Source organism: Perna viridis, chromosome 5 (assembly GCF_037379345.1).
Source record: "Perna viridis isolate PV_CMFRI_1.1 ecotype Kerala chromosome 5, ASM3737934v1, whole genome shotgun sequence".
NCBI classification, from domain to species: Eukaryota; Metazoa; Mollusca; class Bivalvia; order Mytilida; family Mytilidae; genus Perna; species Perna viridis.
This window is the reverse complement of record NC_142449.1, coordinates 12,716,536-12,737,865: the sequence shown is the minus strand read 5'-3', so window position 1 is coordinate 12,737,865 and position 21,330 is coordinate 12,716,536. Positions and strand designations below refer to the sequence as shown.

The 21,330-nt window shown below is 33.9% G+C and overlaps 2 protein-coding genes across 3 annotated transcripts; both read right to left on the bottom strand.

The window, feature by feature from the left end:
- Nucleotides 1–13,246: 13,246 nt before the first annotated feature.
- LOC148616083 (uncharacterized) lies at nt 13,247–15,228 on the bottom strand. The gene has a single exon (XM_088582771.1). It carries the CDS (start codon nt 15,226–15,228, stop codon nt 14,227–14,229), a length of 1,002 nt encoding a protein of 333 aa, XP_088438897.1. The 3' UTR covers nt 13,247–14,226.
- A 722-nt stretch (nt 15,229–15,950) lies between these two features.
- Nucleotides 15,951–20,765, bottom strand: LOC148616082 (kyphoscoliosis peptidase-like). 2 transcript variants are annotated; one of them, XM_088582772.1, is made up of 4 exons: nt 20,213–20,765; nt 19,943–20,058; nt 17,397–17,492; nt 15,951–16,564 (listed from the first exon to the last, which is right to left on the bottom strand). In XM_088582772.1, exons 1-4 carry the CDS (start codon nt 20,213–20,215, stop codon nt 15,952–15,954), a joined length of 828 nt encoding a protein of 275 aa, XP_088438898.1. In that variant the 5' UTR covers nt 20,216–20,765; the 3' UTR covers nt 15,951. The 2 variants fall into 2 exon arrangements, with proteins under 2 accessions (XP_088438898.1, XP_088438899.1); XM_088582773.1 differs by lacking the exon at nt 17,397–17,492.
- Nucleotides 20,766–21,330: the final 565 nt, after the last annotated feature.

Sequence of the window (21,330 nt, the reverse complement as noted above, 5' to 3'; positions counted from 1 at the left end):
ACCATGAGAAACTACCTTTTGTAGGAGTTCATGCTCAATGATATTTATTTCATGTCCATTTTATTACCTATTTCATGTTCATCGCTTAAATATAGCTGAAATATTGCTGCTCGGACGTTAAACCCCAACAATCAATCAATTAATCAATCAATCAATCAACCAATCAATCAACCAATTAATCAATGATATTCAAATCTCCGGTGATGACAAGACCAGAAGGACTGTTATTAAAGAGAGAGGAAGCACAGTCACATGTCAGAGGGATTTTAACTATTCCCCAATGTTTAGATTCTGCAATGTTTTTTTATGGTTGAGAATTTAACTACTTGTTGTCCTAGTGTAGCCGTAAGAGACAATAGGAACAGATTGATTTTTGAAATATGGTCAAATTTTGGAAACAACCTCTTTACGATGAAGAATATTGCTGATCTTAATAGCATTTATTCCCTTGTTGGAATATGGAATATGTATAAATTTCCGATTATCATTGCGAAGAGGTTCAGATCGAGCAGGTTTAAAAAGACGGAATTTGGCCGCGTCAGGTATAAAGCTGGACAATAATTATTTTATCGAAAAGGGGCCGACTTCTCTTCCTCGAGTCCAAAACCTCTAAGATCTTTTAGAAGGGTGAATGTCAGTGAAAAAAAGTTCGTTCTAATGTAACGAACACATAAGGGTTGTTGTAAACTAGACAAAAGGTTATTATATCTGTCTGACAGTGGATATGCTGCAACAGGATCGGTTACATCTTTTTCCATAGGTGTCCGTCGTCTTTGGCCATGGCTTCTAGGACATGTGTTAAACAAACATTTTCCTGGATGATAACTTTTGTTAGAGGGAATGGTTCTCTTTTGAATTGTACTACAGAGTGCCATACCCTCAAAGGAAGGTTGAGAATGATTTTGGAGGTTGTGATTGAAACGTTTTAGGAATAAGGAGCGAACATGGGTCCAATTTAATACTGGATGTATTCTTATCCAGTTTCAAATATCGAGTCGCAATCAACTGTATCTGCATAAAGATTCAGTGGACCATAGTTATCTCAACTGTTCAGGGTTAAACCTCTGCAGTCGAATCAAACTGCACCCTAGAAGCGTTTTATTGAGAGATATTTAAGTGGTGGAAATTAAAAAAATTGAAATGAACACATATTCGAACAAAAGTCAAAAGAATATGTTCTAAGGATAAAGACTAGACAAATAGATACAAGCAGCAAAGAACATGAATAAGCCGAAATAACACGGACAAAGAAACAAAAATAAATGGGTAATCCGGATTTCGCTAAAAATGAAGTCCATGGACCAGATGCAACGGTAAGGTTAGCGTCGAAAGAGAAGAGAAAACTATAACGTAGTACACAAATCGGTACTCATGGTGCATATTGATACACTATAACAATCCTTGAGTTCATGATGACAATCATAAAACTTTGTATTGATGACTTTATTTTTGTAGCAACATAACTCTGTTCCAGGAGCCTAATTGTAAGAAGTCTAACACCGTACGAAAAGTCGGCGTAGTTTCGGCAAGCTCTAGTATAACGAATGAGTTGTGACATGAAATTTCCATACATAGGTGCTGAAAGGATATTGCCACAGATAGAAAGAGAGTTGACAATGCGGAATGAGAAGTCATCGCGTTTGTTGTATAGTTTAGTCATGAGTTTTTCCTTTCCATCGATCTTTAAGTGTAGGTCAATCACGAGACTGACTTTGTAGTGTCTGTAGTGTCCTTTATCTCAAGTAAATGTGATGTGTGAACTTCCGAACCTAGGATTATTTACAATACATTACGTCATCTATATAGCGAAAACTGGAAAAATCTGGTTAAACGATGTTCCTTCTTTTGGATCAGATCAGCTTTAAAGTCAGCCTCATAAGATTGAAGGAATAGGTAAGCGAGTAACGGAGCACAATTTCTTCTCATTGCAACAACGATGTATAAATAATTGACTCGGGATTTTAACTAAGTATGAGTAATAGTAGAATAAAGGGCTGATAAATCATAGATTTTGATGCTATTTTAATCCGATAATAATCTAGCATTGATGGTTTTCTCCGGATCTTTCAACTGTTTTAGGATCCACATTGAATTGAAAACGTTACGGAGGTAGTATAACCTCTTTGACAGCTGTAACTATGGAAGTTAATAGTTTTGAGAGAGGCTTGGTAGTACATTTTGCAGATCTAGTTAAGAAGCGCTGTTTGTATGGATTCTTGTGGAGTTTCAGAATCCAATACATGAACGGACGATTGCAATCATCGTCTTTAGTAGAGAAACAAAAAGAGGATATGGTTTTCCACTATCAATTCTTTGGAGAGAAGTAGTTAATGGTCATCAAGTCGAATTCAAAATGTAAAAATACGTACAATTGAAATGACTCTTAGGTTACGTACTTTTGGTCTTCCTTCTGTATATCTGATTTAGACATATCAGTCTCCCAATCGACAACAAGACTGTTTCTGCATGTGTCAACGCTAGTATTTGTATTTCTCTCTGGCACAATCTGTTCGTTTAACTGGCTTTATAACAGATATTTTAGGCTAGATAGTGAACTTTTAATTTTGATTCGTCCCTTCGCCTTTCTCGATTATTCCAATTTCCATAAGAATTTGTGTGCATTCTCTGCAGCGTCACTTATGCGGAACATAGACGAAGTAGCAGGATTTACTACATGTGCATAAACCCTCTCTGCATGATTATACGTGTACATTCTATCTATTCCATTATAGGTCCCTTTACAACAGTGGATTTTAATTTGCATTCAACTGTATATTATGCGGGAAGGAGCCCATTCGTTAACTGCATTAGCGATCAGCAGTATTGCAGAACATTCATCATACGTTCTTCGGAGTTACAACCAAGAGTTAAGAAGTTTGATAGCACCTTTTTAAAAAGTCTTTTGAAAAATAAACATCAATTTAAATCTTTGAAAGGAAATCTGAACGTAATGTTGATTAAGTATATAGAACTTTGCTTCAACAGGGCAATATTACGTGTCTTTTTTTTCTGTTTTCATAGGCAGCTTTCCGGCAAAAAATGGGTTGATTTTCGGACCTTAACTCAAAACCCTTGCTGCAACATTCGTGACACTTCGCTGTCTTGTTTATATATATTAATATAAGTTCCTTTCATCTCTTTTTTCTAAATATCCGATTTATGGGACTAATAAGGAGATGTCGCACTTTTCGATAGTTCTCATCTTCATGAAACTATGTAAACAGTTCTATTGATGTAAACTCCCTTGTCGATTGTTTTGAATTTCTGATTTCCGTTTTGATGTCATTGGAGTTTGTTGATAAAAGGGGCTTCCCATATGTATACAATAATTTGAAAGCATTTTCAGCAATTTTCATGAGCCTTTGTTAAATTGATTATTTCTATTAATGGAAGCCAGCGCTTGAATTGAATTTTTAATTATATTTTTGAGTTATGAGACTTCATTCGTACAAAAACATTTGGCAATATTTTCGTTTAAGACTAGGACTGAAAAAACTCTTCCACCAAATGATATGACATTGTGAACTGTCTATTTCATTTTATTTTGGATTTCAATTCATATTTTTCATACCCTCCAGAAACAAAATATATTGATTAATCTAAACTACACTGTAAGTCCGTTTGTTTGTCTGACCATGTGCACGATGCAATCTTTGATAATGCATTTTGCAAATGTTTAATTTTTTAACTACTTCCATTCTAATCAAAATTTCATCTTTTGTCCATATTTGCCCGTTCCGTATGTGCTACAGATGATATAGACGTATTTGTGACGTGCTTCATAATGTTCCATAGTGATGTTTGATCTACACTAAATGCTTTCTCGAAGTTAACAATTTTCGGAATAGTGGTAAGTTATAGTCCAGAAACTGTTCTATAAGATTTTAGGGTCGCTGTTTGGTCTATGTATGATCTATTTTCTTAAACCTGCTTGCTGTCTCTCAGTTGTTTGTCAAATAGGAGTGCCCATTCATTCCAATATGATTTTTTGAACATTTTCGCCTCAATCTACTTAATGATCAAACAAGATCAATAAGACATATAATCTTCAGAGACTCAACGAAAAAATAGTGAAGTCAAGAAGAAATTGCGAAAAGACAAAAGACTTGTATTTGAAGACCATATAAAAAAACAGAAAGAGCTGTTGAAACCAGGAACATGAAAGAATTATAAAGTATCAAAACTATATTATCAGAAAAACAGTTAATGATTATCCTCTCTTTCATGGTTTCCATGTCTTATTACCCATGGTTCTTTATAGCAATGTCATGTATGCATCATTTATCTCTCCAATCTTTCATCCAGTGAACTTTCCTCTTCCAGTGTAAAGTTTTGCAATTTCTCTTAAAGTGCCGGCTAGTGTCTGTAACGGAGTTTTCTGCTTTGTATCTTGTCTTTGTAGTTTATTCCGGCAGTGATGTATCTGTATCTTTTGAGGTTGAGTTAGATTTTTCCTATTACTAACTGGTGATTTCATGCTTCACCTTCACCTTTTGCAATGACATCTTGTAGCGATCTTCTGAATTTTTTTATTTACATAGATATGATCAATTTGATTCCTCGTGATGTGATAAATTAATCGTTCATTTGCAGTCTTTCATGCAAAATCGGTTGCTTTTCTTCCTCGATGTCAATACAAAAAAGTAGTCGGTGCATAATACATGATAACGGTAAGAGTTATTTGTTTATGTGTTGCTTTGAATTTGACTATTATGAGTCTTTCATTTGTTTGTTTCCATCCTATGCGAGGTGTTGCTGTCAGTGACAGCATGGTGGTTACTCCTGAAGTATGATTTGCATTTTTATCGTTTGACCTAAACATACGGTGGCCTTGTAAGTATTAAATTTGATTTTTTTTAGCAAGCTTTATTCCAAGTAGTTTGTATTCCTAACATTTTGTAAATTGTTGTACTACCTCCTTGCAATTTTTGCAATTTTTTCCTCACACGTTCTGTGTGATAGATGATAGATTCCCTTGCAGAATCGGTGGTTTGAGCGGTGTTAAAGCTCAGAGTGCATGTCTTTTTCTTGGCGTTGGTTATCTCTTGTAGTTATTTTCTTTGTCTGTAATTCTGTAAAATAGTTTTTTCCAAATTAGGACTGTAAGCTTCATGCTTAACCCCCTGCGTTTGGAGGGCCAGCTGTTTTTATGTTGTGGGATTTCAAACATTAGACAACTGCTTCTATCTCCCGGATTTTCCGAATGGATTAACTTCCATAACCAATCCAAATATCCAAAGTCTTCCACAAGGGAGTGAGGCTATTTGACACATAGCTTTGGCAAGGTAAGTGAGAGCCAGGCTATATCCACACACCGGTGGATCTGCACTCTGCACCTGTAAGGCTCTTGCTCCTCTGAGATCACCGTCAATTCCAACTGTGATGCTAGAACCCAGATGACATTAATTGCCACGGATAGGCATTGAAGCAGTCTTTATAAGGTAGAGGCTTTGTACTAACAGGGCAAGATTAACGCACTAGACTCTTCCTTTCACCTTAAAGTAGCAGCCATTGCTAGCTTTAGATCTGCACTTTTGATCTCGTCGACTTGACGTATTTTTGTACTCTGTGGTGAAACATTACCAATACACGTTTCAATGTTTACTGGACTTAAATAGAAATATGGTTTCAAATTATAAAAAAAGAAAAGAAACGTATTGCAATTTTGATATTAAACATACTTTCTAATTAAAACCGCACTGAAAGTTTATTCAACAATTTATACCATCGTTGGCAGGGTCCACTATTATACTTAAATCTAAAATAAAATACTGTTGTCACTCTAGTTCTCAAAAAGAAATTTTGATAGTTTAAAGTATTACATGTGACCACTTTAAAAAAAAATCCCCATACTTGCACAATACAAAAAAAAATAATACTTACACAATAAATCAAACAAAAATGTAGCTTTTAGCTCTTTTTTAAATTTTCAAAGATGTATCTTGCTTGTGTTCCTTGAAATCCTGTCACTGGAATCTGCAGTAAAAATAAAATTACAGGCTAAATGGAATTCGACCTAAAAACAAATCGACCAACGACTCAGTTGGAGTTTGATAAACTTACATAGGTCGATTGATAGAAAAATGTAAAAAGTAGTAACTCTTTTTCTCAAATGGTGCCAGTAACTGAATACCAAAATCATTTCTAAACATCAAATAAGTATGAATTTTATAATACAAATGTTGCAAAAAGTATGTATTGTCAATTCAAGAATAATTGTTGCTAGATTATAACCGAATTACACTCACTTACAATATTACGGGTGTTGCTGGAGTAGCAGGACATGCCTACCCTTTCGGAGAACCTGATGTTATTCATGGTCTCATGTAGGAAATCACATAGCTAATGCTTTAGTTTTGTGTGTGTGTGTGTGTGTGTGTGTGTGTGTGTGTGTGTGTGTGTGTGTGTGTGTGTGTGTGTGTGTGTGTGTGTGTGTGTGTGTGACGTCTTGTTTTCTTTATCTTAACTTTTATGTGTAATCTATTTTATTTGTCTTTGTTTCATGTGTTAACATTAAGATCATGATTTTTTTCTTTTGATTTATTTATATCATCCCACTGATGATGCCTCGATATTTTTTGCCGATGTATTTATTGTTGTAAATGAATGTAATTGTCGAAATAACTTTGTCGCAGAGAAACGGATTTTTTTTCTCAAAAAGATTTGATTGCTTTTGTGTGTGTGTGTGGTCGTGTGTGTGTCAAAAGAATGTAATCCAGGGACAAAGACCAGAAATGGAAAAGAGACACACACACAATAAAGCACATAAAGCAACCAAAATAATGCATACAAAGCAACAAAAGCAAATGAGCATCTAGAACTTAACTAAAAACTGGAAGCATGGACCAGTTGCACCGGTAGCCTAAGCATCCACTTCTTTTCTAGAAGCATCCACCGAGTTGCTCATAAAAAATCAAATCCAGGGTAGACAAAAGAGGAAAGGAAAACTATGATACGTTGAACAAATCAGTTTGCATCGTGCAGATGGATACACCATAACGATCCACGAGTTCATGATGACGATCGTAAAACTTCTATATTGATGACTTCAATCTTGTAGCAATATAACTCTGTTCCAGAACCCAAATTGTATGAAGTCTTGCCCGATACGAAAAGTCCACGTAGTTACGACAAGCTCTGTTATAACGTATGAGTTGTGATATGAAAACTCAATACACAGGTGCTGAAAGGATGTTGTCACAGATGAGAGGAAAGTTAACAATACGGAATGAGAAGTCGTCGCGTTTGTCGTATAGTTTGGTCAATAGTTTCTAAGTGTAGGTCAAGATATGAGGCTGACTTCACAATGTCTGTAGTACCTTTTATATCAAGTTCTTTAGGGGTAGATTCGATGATGTATAACATCCCTGAAACTAGGATTGTTTAACGATAATACGTCATTTTTATAGCGGAAACAGAGATTAAAGGATCTAGATAAACGATGTTTCTTATTTTGGATCAGATCAGCTATAAAGTCATCCTCATAAGAGTGAAGGAATATGTCATCAAGTAGAGGTGCAAAATTTGTTCCCATTGGAATGCCGATCGTTTGTTGAAAAACGCGTCCACCACGCTGGACAAATATGTTGTCGATAAAAAATTCCAGCATTTTGAAAACATCTGTATATTTGAAAGATGGTCTGGAATTATTTTTACAAAGTATGAGGAATCTCTATCAAGAACAATATAATTGTATCTAGGTGTACCATCTTTTTTGGAAAAACAATGATGTATAATGTTTTTGAGTTGGGATTTTAACTCCGTGTGGGGTATAGAAGTATACAGTGTTGAAAAATCATAGGTTTCAATGCTATCATATTCTGATAATAATCTTGAATTGAGGGTCTCAAAAAGATCTTTCGATTTTTTCAGGATCCATATTGAATTAATACAACTACGGGAGTAACAAATGCTGTGGTAAGAATGGAGACCTTATATGATAGTTGTGAGTACAAAAGTTAAAAGTTTTGAAAGAGGTTTGGTGATAAATTTTGCAGATCCAGCTATGTAACGTTGTTTAAGAATCCAGTACATAGGCGGTAAATCACAATCATCGTCTTTGATAGAGAGACTAAAAGAGGATAACAGATTTATGGTTATCCACCATCTCCACAATATGTTCTTATTTTAGATAAAAAAGTATCTTGAATCCAGTGTAAATATAATAATACTGACCATCCATGTAACCCCGCGATAAATACCATCCATTCACGATCCAGCTGAAATACTTTACATAAATCAACGATCTGTTCACGGTCATTTTTCTTGCTTGCCAATGTGGCGGGATACCTTAGTAAAATTGAGTTAAAACCACAACACTCATAATCTGTATGCGATTTTGACAAGGAACAAAGTGCAAATATAGCAACTGAAAGGAATCATATAAATAATATTCTGATTAGGAGGGCACCATAAAAGCCTTCAATAGGGAAATATGCTCTCAACAACAAAATCCTATCACATCGCCTATATTACAAGGTTTTTACAGCTTCTAGTGAAACATGAAACAACGAAGATCTACATACACGATCATCGAACCGAATAAAAAAGGTTACGTATCAAAACTGAATAAAAGAAAAACAAAACGCAATATAAAAAAATCGGAATTGAAATCAGGTGTTTCGGAATAGAAAGGATGTCCTGCTCCGACAGTGGAACCTACAAGATTGCAAGTGAGTATAATCCCGTAATAGTCTAGTTATGCAGCACCCCAATACGAGTCACAACCCATACAGCATTTCTACGTGGGCCAACGTAGGGTGCCAAACGTGGCCCAAAGGAGGCAAACAGTAGTTGGATCAACATTGACCCAACGTAATGCCAACATTGATCTTCAAAGAATTTACAATGTTGACCCAACATAAGCCCAACGTTAGCCTAACCAAATGATTCGACGATGGCACTCCTGAAGATATTAAAACAGACTTTTGTGAATTATATCGCAGAGTGTTAATGCTATGTTCTCTTGAAGAGTAAGTGCTACAATTTCCACTCAGTTTATCGTATAAATTCTTCTCTCCAGTTAAAATATATCAATGACATGCTGATTGCAGTTTACAAGATTAAAACAAATAAAATCTATTATAAAATTCGCCGATATTACACGCATTGTTATCTAAGATTGAAAATTTTGCAAATTTTTGCATTTAATAGAAAAATGATTAAGCTTGTTACTGTTATTTGTTTAGGTAGAATTAACATTGAACTATTTATACATTTGTTCAAAATTAAAGACATCTTTTGTTTTAAAAAAAAAGTGTTGTGTGCTCTCAGTTACAAAGATGCATAAAGGGGAGATAATCACATATATTATTGTTGTTATTATAATTTAGATTTGGTTATTCATAATAAGTTTTTTGAATTATTAAGTAAGTAAATATTAAAAGCAATTACTTGTTACATAAATATCAAATATGCAGTTAACAGAATTTGTGAAAAGGTCAAACAAAACTTTTTTTAAAAGTACAATAATATATACATATTGGGCCAACGTGATATCTCAGTTTACATGCACAGCACAATATTTGTTTTCTTGTTTTATCTTTTCTTGAGATCGACATACATTTTTGCATCAAAAATTATATGAAGCCTGTTTTAACATGTGCTTTACCAAATTTGTTTTGACATTGGTTTTAATGTTGGCTCACGGTTGGTTCTGGATTGGACAAATGTAGAAAAATACAAATTATACAATCAAGGTTTTGATTTAAAAAATGAAATTTAACCATACTCTGACGTACAAATAGCTTCTAAAAATTAGTTATTAAAGAGAAACGTAAAATGCAATGGTTATTCTGAATGTAGTAGGGCCAACGTTGGACCAACGTTTGGCCAACTAAGAATCTTTTTACATAATGAAAATATTGAAAGTTTCAAAACCGCATGTTTAACCATCCATTGGCTTGTCAAGTAGAAACCATTTCGGAAAAAAAATAAATCAAGGGAAATATTTTCCATGACCATACACTGCTACATTGGGTCAACGTTGTCTTGCAACGCAACTAAGAGCCCACGAACCAACCATGAGCCAACATTGGCCCAACGGAAGCATGCTGTCTGGGAAATGCTTATAGCAATAAATTTTAAAAATTGACTTTAAGATTTAAAAAAATATAAATAAAAATCTCTCTTGAAATGTATTTTCAACGCCCCACAGAATGGTAGTGTGACTGCAGCATGTTAGTGTCAGGTTCGGTCGGTTTTCAATCCGTTTAGGCAAGAAATCTTACAGAAGACATCTTTCTCTTCCATGAGATAGCAATTTTATATCGGTCAATCAAATTATGATAACGACTGTAAAACCTATGTAGTAATGATATTAAGGAAGGCTAAATGTACTCCCTGATTAAGCTGTTACCTAGTATCCTAAAGAGAACAGGTCACATGCTCGACAGTAACATATCATTTGTGAAATGTATAATCCACCTTGGGCTTGAGATGATGGTATATTGAACAGGGAAGTTAACAATTGAGAAGTAAAAAAAATACCATGTTTGTCATATTTTTAAAAATTTCAAATCCCCTGTATCATCTATTTATTAGTTGAGGTCTTGAAGAAGGTGTATAAGTTGTCTTAATTAAATCATTTGGTTAGATGTGCGTATTCCTTGAAACTATGATTATTCAGAGACAATACATCATCTATATAAAGGATACTGAAATTGAAAGATTGGGTTTCTTGCTTTCTTTTTTCTGTAATGGGCCTTTTAAAAATCCTGCTTCATACGAATGTAGGAAAAGATCGGACAAGTGTAGCATATAAAGGTATTTCATTTGTCTGCCGAAAGAGTAACCAAGGTTCTAGCGGTAATCAAAAGAATATAATCCAGGGACAAAGACCAGACATGGAAAACAGACACAACAAAAAACATAAAGTAATTAAAATAATACACACAAAGTAACAAAAGCAATTGAGCAACTCGGACTCCACTAACAACTGGGAGCATGAACCAGGTGTACCGGTATGGTAAGCGTCCTCTGCTTTTAGGAACACCCGCCAAGACACATGCCCTCCCCCCCCCCCCAATCCGACCAAACTCTAGACCGTCCTTATAGGTATTCTAGTGGTCTGCTGTAACACATGTCCACCAAAACCGACAATTGTAAATCAGGAATTACAATATTTAAACAACATCCGACACGGAATACTTTTCATTTAAATCAGTATGATTTTTTGTTACATATGCCTTTTATCTGCCGCATTATAGATAAGCATGTATTTTAGTTCTCTTTGATTAAAATAATAATTCAGAAAATCAAGGACGACTAGATATTTAAAAAGAAAGCATTACAGACAAACCTAAAAAGGATTAATCCCCCATTCCCTCTAACATTCATAATAATTGTATTTTCCCGCGTTTCGAATAGTATAGTGGGAAAATACTGTATTGTCGGTATGCACGTATTAGTATTTGGTGTTTCCGATATTTTCTATTGTCCAATCAGGCTTGGGTACGTTTCCGTAATGGTAGGGTGTGTTTGACAAGTATTTCACTTCGTAGACGTCGTTCAAACTAGCAAACTTCCGTAAATATTGTAAAGATTTTTGATGTAATATATTTTTTTTTACTTTGATGAGGTCCGACACCGTGTCCTTAGATAGGCTTGTGCATTGACATCGGATACAGGTTTGCTCGAAATTCCTACCTACCGGTGAGGGATAATATTGGGTTAAGTATTCGAGATGAATCTGAATATTGAATGATGTATGTACATTTTTTGTTTACACTGCAATTAAATGCGGCATCCATCACGTACGACGGGGTGTCGGCAAATTTAAAATTAGTGTTGGTTTTTATTACTTGCCATGAAGTACATTTTTGCGATGTATATGTACATCACTTGCATTTCGTCAATGTTACGGGTGTGCCACTTGTTGTTCGTTGTGTCATGTTTACTAGGAATATATATAATAATATGAGCTTTTCAACCGAATAATGACAAAAATCAAACAATAAAACAAATGTTTTAGCCTGAATTTTTCACAAACCAGTAAGATATGATCTCATATGAAAATTGTTCCCAATATCGAATTTTAACTCATTTACAGCGAGCCCTACCTGTAACTTGGGGTGATAGAGTTGGTCTTCCCTTGATCACATGATCATTAACTGATGAAATATCTTAGGTAATTGACTGGATAATTGACAGGGAGACATAAACTTTCTGTCAGGCAATCTATTCACCTGTTGAAACTGTAGATTTTTACAAGTTATCTAATTTGTTCCTTAAGCCTCTTTAAGTTTTAAGAGTAAGCTGTAAACACAACACATATTTGCTTAATAAAGGTATTCTTTGAAAATTACTTCTTATATTATCACAGTGCTTAAAATTCTATAAGATACTTTGAAAGTAATTCCAATAGTTGATCGAATACGTTAAGAAATTAATGTACTCTTTGACTGGAGGTTGTGTTTTATGAGATTGAAAAATATTTGTTTTAAATGAAGTTATACTTCTTGGCCTAGGAAGAAAAATTGAAGCAGCCATAAGGAACTTAAATTCTGAAATATGCACTAAGGAAGCTTCTTCCGACGAGTCTTCATTGACGGACAAGTCAGATAAAGGGAGAACATGTATATCAAAGCTTCATAGTAAACAGTCAGAGGAACTTGTAGACTTAAATAAGAAGCTCAATGATTTAGTGATCTAATAGAAGAATCTACAAATGCATGTTCCAATGCCTGAACATAAAGGTCCATAGAAAAACCAGACTTGTTCAAACTGTCACATCCGTGGTCATAGAGCTGATGGCAACAAAGAGTTATCATAGTGCACAAAAGATCCTTGCACGTCCTAAGTTTTGTAAAAAAGAAAGAAAGACACAAAACTGAAATTAGGAGAATGGGAAAAGAACAGGAGAAATAAATCAAGGAATAAAAGTTTACAATACTTAAGGTAAAAATTGAAATGAATAGAATAAGATTGAGGCATAACTTTCGTGTTTGTTATTAAACCAATACTTAAGGCTGTTGATTCTGTAAAATATGCAACGAACAGCAATCAGCTTATGCGTGACTTGCTTGCCTTAAAGAATTATTATGATGATGAGATTCCAAAACATGACATTAGTGAATTTCCAGAGGCACTTGAGTCAAGTGAGAAAAGAAAACATTCTTTCAAAATGGTTGATGATGAAAATAAGAACCAGCCTCCTGTAAAGTTTCGTATAACAATACGTACCATCACAAAACCTACAGCAATTGTACCAGCAGCTTAGAACTACCACATGCCGTATGGATACACACATATGTTCTCAATCCCTATTTATCACCAGTCTCAGCAGTACCAACCATCATTACCTTCAACTCCTTCACCATCCAATCCCCACTTCTAAAAGGACAGCCTCCTCAGTAACTTACTTGTTAAATAAACTTTCTCTTAATAAAAGATTGATAGGAAATGTGGACAGTGTGAAGATAATAAAATTATTTTGCTGGTTGAAAATTTTGAAGTTTTATTTAAGTGACAATCAGTGGATTTTTTTTCTCATCACCAATACATTCATGAGAAGTACATGAATTATCATTCAATTATCTATGTTATGTATATTTCCATTTAAGTCTTCTGACTTAAATTTTTTTTTTAATTCTTTTTTTCTTTATTCAGAAAATGGTAAGTGTTGTTATTGTTATGTATAGTCAAATGTGGTTGAGTTGAGCATATATCTGGCTATAGAACATTTAGGAGGAACACCTTAAACATGACATCAAACACATAAACACACAAGTACGGTTATAAATGCCCTTCATTGGCATTCAGCAAAACGTTTAAAGACATTTTTTTCAACTTACCAAGGTTATGATCAGTATACATGACTTACAAAATGAGAAAAAAAAACAAGTAAAAGTTACAGTAAAACAGTTCAAGCTTGAGGCATTACATAAAAAGGGAAAAACAGGTTAAACATAAAAACACCTTAAAAAACCAAATATACCCAAAACTAATCACAAAAGACAAAGTCTGACACCTTCAACAGGTGAATGAATTGTCTGATAATAATTTTAAATCTCTCCGTCAATTTTTCAGTCAATTACCTTGGGTACTTCATCAGGCAATGATCATGTGATCAAGGGAACACCGACTCTACCCTCTGAAATTACAGATAGGGCTCGCTGTAATTAGTATCACTAAATATGATTCTAGCATTTTTTTAAATAGTGACAAAAATCGTGGAAAATATAGGCATTCAAGCATAAAATTTCATCTTTTTATGCAATTTTTAATTCAGCAAACTTCAAACTTGTACAAACCGGAATGAAGGTTTTGATCATGTGTAATACCATCTATTTCTAATGTATTTCCAATATCTGGAGTCGTTATTGTTGTCACCCACTCGTCAGAAAATTGTTTCATTGCACGACCGTTCACTGTGGCTTTTACCAGAAACTTAAATCTGAAAGTCACTTTAGTATTAGCTTTGATCATTCTGTTTAAAGGTTCAATCAACCTACAGTTGTATTCTTGTGTGGCAGGTAATGTAGAAGGGTATGGCAGACAAGGTATTGCTGGATCATTGCAATGCAAAAGAAATGTGCCAATTGTACAATTTCGCGACCTAACTGAACTGAATATTGTGAATTTGTAATATCCTGCCGTTGGTAATTTTATTCTAAAAGATAGAATGCTGCCTTCGTTTTCAATGAGAACACACTTCTTGTAGTTGAATTCGTGGTTCCCGAGAGTTAGTTTGAGATCCACAATTAGTGGTTGGTTGATGAAAAATCGCATTGTTGATTCTCCTGAAAAATTGGTTATTTCAGATGAACACCTGGTATTTGCAGTTTGAAACCCACATTCGATTGCCTCTTTGGTAAATCCCCAAAAACCGGAGTGTTTTGGGAAAGGCTTGTTCCGTGAACCTATGAGAGATTTAATCTTGTACAGCATTAATAGACTATGGCGTGGTTCTTGAAAACTTGCCTTTCCAAACAATTTAAGGACATAATGTCCGGTAGGAGGAGGACTTACAGTCAGAATAATTTCACTATTGTTTCTTCTCCGCAGGAAAATGTATTCACTACTGTCTTCCTTGGCTTCACTGACCAATGTAGCTTTACAACTCAACATTTGCCCATGAACATCTGATATAGTCATATCCGTCTCTTGTTTGATAACAATAATTGTTTCTGTATGCGACCGTGCAAATATTTCATGGTTTCTTGCAAACTCTGAACGCTTTACGAGTCCTCGCCACTCAGAGTAAAAACGAGGTTTTATGTTTATCATTTTTTTTTATTATGTCATTTCCGGTATCGCCGTCTTTAGGCGCTACTTGAAATTCCATTAAGATCCATTCAACTGTATCGTTTTTCGTCCTACCACTTACTCGAAATCTTCCCATTGCATTCGGGGTTACTGCAATAACATAAAAAGTGTCTCCATTCTTTTGCATTATCTCATTTTCAACATAGGCCTTATCAATCATTGAAGACTTAAATTTGCATTCGACAGCGGAATTCTCAGGTAATATTCCATTTAAACGTTGTATGAGGGAACAGCAATATTCGGCATATTTACTGTAAGTTCTTGGAAATGGAAGACATGGGTTGGTAAGCTTTGTGGCATCTACGAGAAAAGTACCAACCAACGTATATTTGTGATTACGATTTTCTTTATTTTGGAAAAACAACATCAATTTGTAATAGTCCTTGAACGGAAATCTAACCTTGAGGTTGATAACATTTTCTGAAACTTCAACAAGGCAATATCTAGAGTATTCTTCCTTCGATTGTTCTTGTGCAGGAATAAGTTCAAGAAGAGCTAAGACATGCCACGATGTTTGTATTGGTATAACGAGCTCTCTTTCTGTTACATAAGAAACTGGAATCGTTGAAACATGTTCCTGACATAAACCATAGTCAAAGGCCTTTGTTTTAATTCCCCAAAGAAAATTGTCATCTGGGAAAGACAATAAATCTGTGAAATCCATGGAGTTGATTATATATGTCATTAGAGATAAAGTGTTGTTGCTGACTTATGAATGTTGCCATAGATCTGGAGAAGAAATTTTCCAAGTGATCTAGTTTTTACGGTTATAAGTATATTTGTAAAGCTGTGTGACTTTCTTGTGAATACACAGCCTCTTTGGACATTGCCATCACTTGAATTCAAAATAACGCTTTCTACTTGATCCAAATTTCCACTTTCGTTCTTAATTGATATATCAGTTGGACCTACTACGTCAATCATTTCATTTATATGTGACAAGGGTTGTACTCCCCACCAACGAGCATAAGATTCGATTTTAACAGTTTTGCTGAACTCATCGAGAGTTACAGGATTCTCCAGCAATTGCCATGTTTTGCTATTGTCGTAATGATTCTCCATGTATGGAAAGTGTGTATTGATAAGGAGTGATGGCTCGGTTAGGAAACAAAATTCGTCAATAACGTCTTCCTTATACCTAACTGCCAAGGAGCAATCAATCAAGTGCCATTTGTCACTTATTTTTACCGCATTCCATGAATGGTTTGTCGGTGTAGTCCTTGTGAAATTTGTCTCTGGAGTGTAGCTGGAACCTTTAATGAACCCCTCGATTCTTTGTACTTCTATGTTAATTGACCTTAAGATAAAAGATATTTCTTTATAATAAGAGTAATCAAGGGAACCAATGTTATAGCGGTAATCAAAAGAATGTAATCCAGGGACAAAGACCAGACATGGAAAACAGACGTACACAACAAAGAACATAGAGTAACTAAATTTATACATACAAAGTCACAAAAGCAAATGAGCAACTCGGACTCCACTAAAAACTGGGAGCATGTACTAGGTGCACCGGTAGGGTAAGCATCCTCTGCTTTTCTAGAAACACCCGCCGAGTTGCTCGTTAAAAGTCAAGTCCGGGGTAGATGAAAGTGGAAAGGAAAACTATGAGACGTTGAACAAATCACTTTTCATGGCGCAGATGGATACACTGTAACGATCCACGAGTTCATGACGACGACCATAAAACTTTTGTAGTGATGACTTCAATCTTGTAGCAACATAGCCCTGCTCCAGAAGCCTATTTGTTAGAATTCTAGCGCGATACAAAAAGTCTGCGTAGTCTAGACAAGTTCTGGCATAACGTGTGAGTTTTGATATGAAATTGATTTCAATGGATACAATATTAAACATGGTGATCATGTGAGTTACAATTCTTGGAAATTATTTTTTTTATTTTTGTCCCTTTTTTAGGGAAGGGAGGGGATGATAATCTACTTATTAGTTCTATTTGGCCTTGTGATCGAATCATATGATATATATTCAACTAAATCTGTTTTTATCAATCAGATCTTTCTTCATTCTATTCATTTCTATCTATTATATTATTTATAAAATGAATATTAATTTAGACATGAAATCAAAACGAAGAGGTAAAGAAGGATATGTGTCTACATTGTATAACATACTTGCATAAAAGATCAAATAAATAAGCGCATCCTTTCAATCTCTTGATCCCTATAGCGGTATCTGCTTTGTTTGTCAATAAGTCTTGAGAATCGAATCTGTAATAAATTGCGTAGTCTCTCATTAGACTTATTTTAAAGAGATCGAAACAGATTTATCAACTGCAAGGTTGCACTTCTCTTAGATTTTATGAAAGTTAATGTACATAGCATGAACTATTCGCATTTAATAATCCACTACCGAGAGAAGTATAAATTGCTGCCTGCACAGATTCAGATTATGATTGGGTACCTTCCGGTTTTAATAAAAAGATGAGAAAAATATTTCTGGGTCCTTGTGAAACATTATACAATATTAACATACTTGTAGCTTTATTTCATTACATTGCTGTTACAAGTGTAAGATATGATACTGTCCGGTTCAAACATTATCATGTGGACATTATTTCACTTATTTTTCCGGAGGATATTTTTTCACTACGAAAGATTTTTCACACCTATTAAAATGTTTCCACTACTTGAGTAATGATATTTATTATAATTTATTATAAAAAAGCTGGAGGTATTCCTAATTGTACACAGGATACAAATTTCAAACTATTAAATAATATCCTGAATATTTTTCAGATAAAGTAAACACAATTCATAATTCATAAACATTGTTAAGTGTTTTTAACAACGTGATTAGTTTTTTTTTTCTTTTTTTTTTTTTTTTTTTTTTGTTATAGAAAGTTTTCCTGGATACAGTTTTATTGTTAAATAGTATCCTGTAAATAATATATTATTTTTTTGTAAAAAATGTACATGTTCCTGGAAATAAATCATTTTCGGGATAATATTTATCAATTAAATGATGTCCTTGATGAAAAACTGTAAAACATCCATGAAATAACATCCAGGATACTTATCAATACCTGAAAACATCCTGAATGAAAATATAAATAAATAAATAAATAAATAAATAAATAAATATAACAAATATGCATTTCAGTTATCTTTATACGGCTTTTTCTGGTGTGAATATAGATTTTACTTGGTCTACCGGAAGTTAAAACTTTTTATAAAGACCAACTAAATCCATTTTAAGACCAGCAAATCCTGTATAAAGACCACTGAAATTATGTATAAAAACCAGTATTTTTTTTCTCGCAAAACAAAAACAGTTGAAATATGAGGCCCAATAAACCCGTCGGTTTCTATTGTATTTAAACACTTTATTTAATAATATCAAATATTTTAATCATTTTATCTGGACATTTAAACCTTTTTAGATCGACCTGTACATATAATATTGAATCCTACCACATGTACTTCGTTTGTATTAGATTATATTGCAATACAAGCAATATTTACTCTTAATTTTATATTTTATAATCCAACTTAATTCATGCAAATATTACTAAAGCAAAATGGATTTTTTCACTTAATTTGACACTCTATACGGCGAAATGGAAACGAGACTTAGACATATTAATTCAAGTATATGCACAAGCAAATACAGTAAATATATTTCCAAACCAAAACTCATCATAGGATTTGGAAAGATGTAAAATAGCTTACACAAAGTTCCGTGTCCTTAACAGTAAACTTGCAAGAAGATGTTTATCAATCAAATGCTTTGTGGAATGATTTGTTAACTGAGTGGTAAATAAAACAAACGAATAAAAATGGAATTACAAAAGTAATGAAGAGATGCATGTCAGGCATTTATAAACCTGTTATTTTTTTTTATAAAAAAAACACCTGAACTTTAAGAAAAACTTCTACATTTTGTTCGGCATTTAGAACATTTGAGCCATACAATACGTTTATAGTAATAGGTAAATCAAGTGCCAAGGAAAATATTATTTCATTTCATTTTCATTTTCGTTGTAAGTTAATTCTCGTACAAATTTCTAAAATATTTTGTGATTGTCTAGTATAATGTTCTTGCAAGGAATCTACCGAGTTCGGAATACTGTGGCGTTTTCTTACATAGTAATATAAGCATATGTTTTCCCTTCTGTCCAGAAGTTTCCCAATCCCGTTTTCTCATAAAGTTATTAATAGAAATTGGTCCCGCCGGTCATACAATTCGCATAGCTTTCATATGAACACTTTCTAGTTTGTAACTTCAGACATTGTCGAGTTGTCTCAAATGACGGCACCATATTATAAAATGGGAACAAGACTTAGCATGTTTAGATGCTCAGCTAGCTAGATATCAATGTTGATTAGTTATGCATTTTTACAAAGACAGCAGTGATTTAATAAAAGTTCCCTGTGTAAATTTTGTTGATAATTGACACTGTGAAATAAATTATGTAATTTCACTCTTAGAACTTTTTCCGGCCAACCAGTCTCAAAAAGTCACGACACGAATATAAATCTGCGGTACATGCACACAAAATATTTACTTTTCGTTAAAAATAGCAACGAATAATGGGGAAAATTAATATAAGAAATAGGATAATTAATTTGAATAACTCATAAAGATTTAACTCGTGCACGTTCATTGGCAGATGTGATCATGTGTTGGTTATTCATAACAGCTTTTAATTAAACAATACCTTGAACAGTTAATTATCCAAATGAAAATAGCCCTGATCTTTTCTAGTTGATTTTCTGTCGGTGTAACCAATTGAAATGCAAGTTTCTCAATGGACTCTTGTGCTTCATAAGGTATCTGAAATTAAACGTCATACAAAATTCAAGCAACAAGTAGCGGTTGTAGTTCAATAAAAGAAATGTAACAATCAGAACATTTCATTCCTTTAAAATTGCAATGAAAAAATGTCGTGTTTGACCTTGACATCTCAAATTTTATAGAACGCACTTACCATTAGTGCATGTTGATCAATCTTAGAAAAATTACATTTATCCTTCAAGTTTTTCTTGATATCCACCACAGAACACTGCGCATTTGTTAATGGTTCGATATAGTCACTTTCGTCATCACTTCTAACAACACCACTACTTAGAAGTATATCGTCCAGTTCTGATTTATGTGCAGGAGTTTTAAACGATTTCCTTGTAAACTGTATTTTGGTTTCTCGCTTTCTTCTCGTTTTCTCAGCTCCAGATGTATCTCCTATTTCTTTAGAAATATTTTTCACTGACAGTGGGTTAATGGGAGGCAGCGTTGGTCTGTTTAAAATTGTAGTCTTTATTCCAACATCTTTTGCGACTTCTGTAGTGTTGTTCTCTACCTCTAAATTCTCCGATGACGTTTTCTTTTTTTTTCGCTAATAACATTTTGTTTAGGATTTCCTGTTGTTGCAGAGTTTCCTTGCTGTAAGGTTTTTGAAGCAGCTGTCCCCATTGTGAATTATGGGGTTCCTAAGAAGAAGCACGCATTAGATGACGATCGAACATATACTAAGTTATTTAAAAAACCTTTTATTCAGAAGGTTATGGTTTTGTTAGTTTCGTGTAAGATTTAACCGATATCTATTACATATGAATTGAAAATTGCCGACAGGATACGATTATCGAAAAATCATGTTATGCAATACAATACATTTTTATGGTGACAATCTTTGTTATATTTCATTTAGCACCAGTATTTACTTAACATAGACTAGAAATAATTATGATCTATCCTCAGCACATACATACGATCGATGTTCATAACATAAAAGTTATAATGGATTTTCATCTATACAATCTTCATTTAATTAGAAGGATCTGCGCGTGATTTTGTGCTGAAATACGTTTCCTAAACCATTTCTTCTAATTTTATTTATGCAATTGTCTATTTGTTTTAAATATCGGCTCAAAATTTAAAAGTAGTAATGCTATTAAGTGTAAAGTATTTTAGTCTTCGAACTGTACGCTTCTGAAAGAATATCTTTTTTATAATTTAATCATATGCCTTTCAAAAAGGAATACAGGCTCCGAGGACCCTGAATCACAACACGGAAACCACAGTTTCTATGTTTGGCTGATTAAAATGAAA

Excerpts from the sequence above, each read along its gene's own strand:
- LOC148616083 (XM_088582771.1), bottom strand. The coding sequence starts at position 15,228 with ATGATAAACATAAAACCTCGTTTTTACTCTGAGTGGCGAGGACTCGTA.
- LOC148616082 (XM_088582772.1), bottom strand. Across the intron at positions 17,493-19,942 it reads TGGATAATTAACTGTTCAAG|ATTCGATTCTCAAGACTTAT; the intron begins GTATTGTTTAAT and ends AATTTATTACAG. Across the intron at positions 16,565-17,396 it reads TTATTTGATCTTTTATGCAA|GTCAATTAACATAGAAGTAC; the intron begins GTATGTTATACA and ends TTTTATCTTAAG.